Source organism: Ascoidea rubescens, assembly GCF_001661345.1.
Source record: "Ascoidea rubescens DSM 1968 unplaced genomic scaffold ASCRUscaffold_1, whole genome shotgun sequence".
In the NCBI taxonomy this organism is placed as follows: domain Eukaryota; kingdom Fungi; phylum Ascomycota; class Saccharomycetes; order Ascoideales; family Ascoideaceae; genus Ascoidea; species Ascoidea rubescens.
The window spans coordinates 3,334,057-3,341,275 of NW_017962913.1; the positions used below are offsets into that span (position 1 = coordinate 3,334,057).

Sequence of the window (7,219 nt, forward strand, 5' to 3'; positions counted from 1 at the left end):
CGAGACCTTATATCGGCATCCCAAACGGGAAGTACGCGGAAAAGCCAGCAAAGCCAAAAGAGAGCTTCCGATGTTCAAAGCATTTTTTTCACAGCACTCACCACAAAGACACGACCAGTGAACAACGTCAGACTCCAGGAAATGGATTTCGAGTTACCAATTGCTTACAACTCGGTTACAAAGAAGGTGGAGCTAGACAAGCCGGGCCACAGAGATCTAGAGAATGTTATTTGGGATGATGCTCACTTGACTCTTCTCGAAACAGATATCAAACAACTCAACGAGCTCACTCAAAACTTGATTAGTCTGAACCAAGATGTGCCAGAATCTCCAATGCCCTCACCTCAACTTTCCATCATGGTCAAGAAATTTCACGCAAACGGACTAAAGGCTATAAAAGAGAAAAAATTTCAAGACGCAGTGAAAATGTTTTCTTTGGGTCTCAATCTAGCGGTAAAGCGAAACAAGTGGGAAACCTTTAAGGTAACCATTAATGAGGTGACAAATTTGCTTAATGGGAGATGCGACTCATATATATTGCTAAATGATTGGCCTAGGGCACAACAAGATGCGGATTTGTTGTTAAATTTGCAGGTAAACACTTTTGAAAACTTTTCCCGGAGGTCCCTTTGCTTTTTGAAAATGGGTCTACTTGATGAATGTAAGGCTGATCTTGAACGAGGTTTGGCTTTTTTTCCAAATAACCTGATGTTGAAAAATCAATTGAAAATTGCTGAAGCAGCTCTAATTGAGTTCAATGGAGACTCTTGAACTTTAATTTATAAAGATAAGAACTTCAATTTTTCCAATTCTTTTTGAAATGACTTTAGGAAAATTTTGAGCATAGTGAGCAATTAAATGGATCACTTTGTTGAACGCAGGTAAAGATGTAGGTGTTTCTGGAAAGAAATGTGGCTGCTCTTCATAGCCTTCCTTTTGCTTCAGCAAGTGGTTGCTTGATGTTGAGCACTTATAACCTTTTTTCTCCTTTTACTTCCTCTATATATTTTTTAATGAGATATCCCTTCCAACTTTCAACGGTTGGGTTAATTCAAATTGTTTTCACCAGAGTTTATTCCCAAATTATTAGTAAATGATATTTTTATTCACTAAAAGTCAGAAAATAAACCTTTGGAATTATTTGTATTATCTTATTATTTTATTATGGCTTTTATATATATCTATATATTTATCTCTTGGAAGGAAGTTAGAGTAAGTACCATGAATGAGCAATTTTATATTACGTGAACTTCCCATAGTGAGCAATATTTCATATTTCATGATGAGAATATTAACTAGCAATTCACTATGGGATTTTTGCACAAGACCATAAAATAGTAGGCGCAATATATTTACTGCTCAATTTGGTAAGGATTATTTTGAATATTGTGATAAAACTATGGAGTATAATTGTGGAAGGTTTCAGAAAATTATATCGTTTGTAAATTATTAAAAAGAAAAGAGTAGTTTAAGAATTTGAAAGAAAAATAAACATTTTATCTAGAGTAAGGCTTGAAAATATAATTGAATTTAAGAACTTAATTTTATATGAAAATAAAAGACTTATTGGAAGTGGGTTGAAATATTTTGAAGAGAAACGTTTAAAATACTGAAACAAACTAAACATGCCGTTAATGATTTACATGAAAATAATTATTATCATGGTGATTTAAACCAAGTAACATATTGATTAACAATAAAGATGAAATCAAAGTTTTAAATTTTGAAGGAGGAATTACAGAAAAATACAATTTATGTTATGTTCAAAATAAAGAAGTTGATTGCTATACATTCAGCATATAAAATATAGGAGATTAATAGTTTACAAATTGGTCATCTTTCATCGAGTCAAATTTCTAGATTCTGATTGAAAGACTATCAAAATCAGTGAAACAGAAAGCAATTGCCTTGTTCGAGTGTATGTTATAATTTACAACACTAAAAGAATTAATCACTACATTTTTATTCCAAGACTAGAAATCAAGTGCATATTATAATTACCACATTTCAGAGTTATCAGAACTATTTATTATGATTTTCAATTTCCCTTTTAGCGTGAGCAAACCAACTTCTACAATTAAGAATCTTTCCTCTTTTAATGTCTTGCAATCGTTGTTTTGGAGGAGGAGATACTGTTTTTAAAATTTTCGTAAACTCCTCAACACTATAATCAAAATTTCCAATTAATCTTTTTGAACCTTCAATATACGTGAAATCATGTTCACAATGAAAGTTTTCAGCAAAATGGAATTGAAAACCAGCAGCAGGAGAATCAATAACATCAAAGGTGTTGTATTTGTTTGGAGCAACTTCTAAAAGAAATGCAATATGATCTTGAGTGTCTTAACTCAAGAATTCAACCTTATAAAGATTATATGATTTAGCAACATCTGTCATTGTTGTAAATAGATTATTGGTGCAATTTGATTGCAATAGATTTTGAATTGCCAATTATGAATTGTAATTGAGTTCGAGAAGGAATAGCAAAGAAAATTTTTCTAGAAAAGTCTTTATATATGCTTTTATATAGGATTATAAGTCTGTACTAGTGAAATTCGTATGAATAACTTTGAAGCTGAGCCGTTGGTAACTTCCACTAGAAAGCATAAAAGGTTTAATTTATTTACTACTAGGGATTTAGAGTGCAATTTTAAGTTTTGTGATTTATAAGACGCAATTCAATTAAAACGGATAAAAGATTTGAGGACCGGTCAATCATTAACGGTGTTAATTCGGGTTGGTTTATATTGATATTGCCTCAAAACAAAATCGGTTTTTTGGTGACATCTATTGTATATTTTAGTGAATTTGATAACATTAAAGTAAAAAACCACCAAATGGATCAAAGCCAAATGATTATGATTGAATATTAAATTACGTATACCCAGTTGATCATCTCACAACTTAGGCATAAGTTTGTCTGATAACAACCAACACATAGATACTTTTCTGAGGAAATTCTCAGATTCCTCTATTACACGTTCACAACATCGACAGTAGATCTTAATAGCTCGGTTCGGCGACCCTTACGTCTTTCGGGTCATACCCTATTAAGATATGTCACTTTGTCAGCACTGAAAGATAAGGTTAATATTAAGAGATATTAACTTCGAGAAACACAAACGTCTTTGGATTTAGCTCGCATGATCAGCATGTGCTTCGCAAGCTCAAACAATAGACGTTGAGGAGATTCTTGGTAGGGAGATACTTTCCCCAAGTGGCGATAAGTACATGCCCCAAGTATAAAGCAGCACTGTAACGCTCTTTTGTGCATTTCGGCTTAGCATTTTGATGTAATCAAATTCCGCGGAGTGCATTTGAGTGCTGAACCGAGGTCCGTTGCCTTTGGATTCAATAACCGCATCTATATATCATTGGGCTTCGCTTTTGGTGCTGCTGAACTTCATAAAATTTTGTTTATCACACAAAAAAACTTATTGCAGAATGTAGCTGAAGTAGCAAACAAAATCCACCAACCAGTTCAGCCAAGTTTTCCACTCACTCCCACGATAATATTATCAGAAACATCTTGTATCAGGTTTATCGTAGAACTTTCAAAACAAAATATATTCAAAAAACGTGGAAGATAAAACAATTCTAAGATATGTTTTTTATCTTTGTTTCAATCACTCCCTTAATCAATTATACAATTAGAGGGGTGATTTCTTCTTTTTGTATTTGCCTCAACCAATTTGAAACATACTAAAAAAAGATAAATTGACTTTGGTCATTAATACTGAACGGGTTTTTAGTGAAGAGTAGAAAAAATGATAATTTCCATCCTATTTGATTCATATAAATACACATTGAATTTACATATGAGGAATGCAATTTGGCTTTTAATACTTACCTCTCTAACTTTGATAAATAGAAAATTCAGTTGCCATCATTATCTTTGCTTAGCGGTTTTAAACAACTTTTTCTAAAAAGATAGTATAATCCTCCATACCTTTGTTATCACTAAAAACATTATTCATGAGACGGCAAGCAATTACTCTGAAATAGGTAAAATCTGCAAGCAACCCCTGAGAAATTCGTTGTTTCTTACTTTTGTTTAATTGGTCTATCTCTTTTTACACTGTGCTCTACTTCTTGCTTTCTCTTCTGGAATTCTAATACAGTCACTCGTTTTCTTAGTTTCTCGATATTTTTATTTTGAATGAGATATGAAAGCAGAGTTAAAATATCCAAAAATACTTAACTGAACATTTAATGGATTGATGACACCTTCAATCATTTCCAGATTGTTTGAACCAAATATCAAACGTTTAAGCCAACCTAAAGTAGACAATAATCTATCAATGGGTTGAATATTGCAGCAACTAGCATCTAGCTTTTTAAAACTAATTAGAAATCTTAATCTGCTTATTTCTACGAGCGGATTTTATTTTGAATTGAATTTTATTTTGAATTGAATTTTCTTAAGTTAATTAAATAGTTAAAGTCTTCCGCTATAACCAATTTGTCAGAAGGTATATTTAATACTCTCTGATTAAGTAATTGTTAAAAGTTCTGATTTCTATGGGTTGAAACAACAAATAACACCAGTTTTCTCAAATTAGATAAACTATCTAGATATTCCAATTTCACCATTTAACTTTTAATCAAAGCAATCATTTTTAAATTCCTAAAATTCAAAAATTCAGTTTTTGAAATATTATTATCATAATTAATTAAAACTTCTAAATTCTTGAGAATTGGAATTGAAATTATAAAAGATGTCAGCTTCATATCTTTAATTTTAGTCAATAATATAATTTCCATTATTAAACTATCTTTTATCAATTTGGTAAATAGATTGTTCATAATATTACTGATATTGCCAAAACTCTCAATACTTTCAAAATCCTCACCATTGTTATTGCTATTTCTATTGTTTTCTTTTAAAGTTTCCGGAAAATGAAAAAAAAAGCAGAATCACCAAGCCAATTCTTTGAAGATATTCAAAATATATTTTCTCTCCCCAAATGGATTTAATAAAAGAATCAAATCTGTTTTTCAGTTCTAATTTTATTCCATCATTAGTCAAAAAGAAAAGTCTCGGTCATCAAATCATCAATTTTCTATTAAAAAAATGAAAATACCTTTTCAAGCAACAAAGACCACTTTAATTCAACACTGGTAAGCTTTGTTTTTTTAAATATTTTGGCATTAAAGCTATTTAAGAAATTCCTCAGGGTTTGAAATAGTTTTCCTTTATATGAGAGATGTGTTGATCACCAGATAATTAAAGAAACTAAGAATATCCAATGACAAGTGTTCTAACACAAACAGAAACAAAACAGAACGAAACAGATAATAGTCCACATCGATAATTAATAAGCAGTTGAAAGAACAACCGTTTCAATCAAAATACTGTCTTTTATTGGAACCACCAAAGCTGTTCGATCCTTACAGCCATTTGATTTTGCTTTCAAAAATACAAAGATTGTCTTGCAATTTTGTTTTTCTTAAATTTTGATCTTTAATCAAAGAAATCAGCTTCTTATTTAATAATTTTTCAATTTTTGCATCACCCTTTGATGTTGTTATTTTAATTTGTTTACCGACTTTATTTTCCAGAAAACGCGATATCAGATTTGTTGGTCCAAATGAAATTGTTTTATCATTTACAAGAAATATAGGAAAATACTATTTTGAGTTTATACCATCAGGATCAAGAGATACGATAAAAAGACACCAGGGAATTCAAATGGATTTAAATGTTATCCCCCTCCTCCAAACAAAATTGCCTAACCTTTACTGGGGAATTTAACATAGCATCAAAACCCACTAAATTATAAAGAAACTCCAGATAATTTTAAATTGTTTATTGGTTTTTGAGAGAGAGACAGTTAACCCTGTATTTCGATCTTTACTTTATAAAGACAAAACAATAAAATATTTAGAAACCAGGAATTGGGCTTCTTCTGTCATGTTTTAGGAAGCTATTACTAAGGAAGTAATTGTTGTCAGTGCTTTGTGATATTAACTTCAGCTATCCTTTAGGTAAACACCAAATATCACCTCGTTCCATACCAGGAAAATACCACAACTCTTATTTTGTCTTGCAATACCATTTGTTTTCATATCAACTGAATGTATTCAGATCTGTTACTTATTTCTTTTTGAAATTGCAAAAGGTATTACATCTGGATTTTTGGCCCTGAAAGTAGATAATTTCAAAAACAAAACAGATAAAAATATTTCGTGGGAGCACAGTAACATGTTGATTTGAATTCAGGGACATAAATGAGTTTTTGTAAGAGGCACTTAAATTTCTTCTGCATCGTTTGCTATTGTTTTTGTAGGTTGACACTTTCATCCACACCATGGTTTTTGAATGGTAACTCGTTTTTCAGCAACTTCGTTTTTGCCAACTGAAATTATGCGAATAAATTTCTTACTAATTAACAGCTGCTATTAAAGAAACTGAGAAATTCAATCAAACAAATATGAGAGAAGTACAGATTGTTGGTGATAAAGCAATCAAATGTACTTCCCTCAAGAGGCATGTAACTTAGAATACGTTCAAAACAAAGTATTTTGTCCCAAGGTCTATGGATATTGTACAAAGGAGTTTAGGTGTATATTGAGATGGAATACATTCCTGTAAAGAGGCTAAGAAATATATGGCAAGAACTGAGTGAAGCATAGAAAAAGATTGTTACAGACAATATTCTCAATCAGATGAATAAACTCAGAAGAGCAAGTGCCAATGCAATAGGTGGAATTAATGGCTCTATAATTCATGATCCATTGTTTGGCAATTTGAAATTTGAATCTGAAAGGGATTTCAACAAGCATGTCTCATCATATATCCGAACTAACAAAAAGATAAATTGGTAAATGAAAATTTACCCACTGATTCCAGAATATGTGTATCTCATGGGAGTTGAGCTTTGACAACATCATGGCCAGAGAAGATTTATTTGTGCTGGTGAATTAGCATTATCTAGGGTTTCTACCCGAATATTGGAATTTAATGAAAGAATTTATCTATACCTCCACAAATGATGAAGTCTCTGAACGTCTAGTGTTACAGGATCTTAAAGATAAACTGACCATAATGATTTTTAATTTTTTTTACTAGTTTGATGTGTTATTGGCTTGAGAGACGTCAGAATTTCACCTCGATGCTCTCTTTTTATTCTTCTTTTAGTTATGTTTCTTCCAGTTTGTCTTTACGTTTTTCAAGCTTTCTCATTTCCAATACAATCAATTGCAAGAACCTCAGATG

General features: G+C 31.4%; 1 protein-coding gene across 1 annotated transcript; it reads left to right on the plus strand.

Annotated features, from left to right (window-relative positions):
- Positions 1-141: 141 nt before the first annotated feature.
- SEC72 (Sec63 complex subunit SEC72) lies at positions 142-771 on the plus strand (the record flags this gene model as incomplete). Its single annotated transcript, XM_020190127.1, has 1 exon — positions 142-771. One exon carries the CDS (start codon positions 142-144, stop codon positions 769-771), a length of 630 nt encoding a protein of 209 aa, XP_020050882.1.
- Between the last annotated feature and the right edge of the window lie 6,448 nt (positions 772-7,219).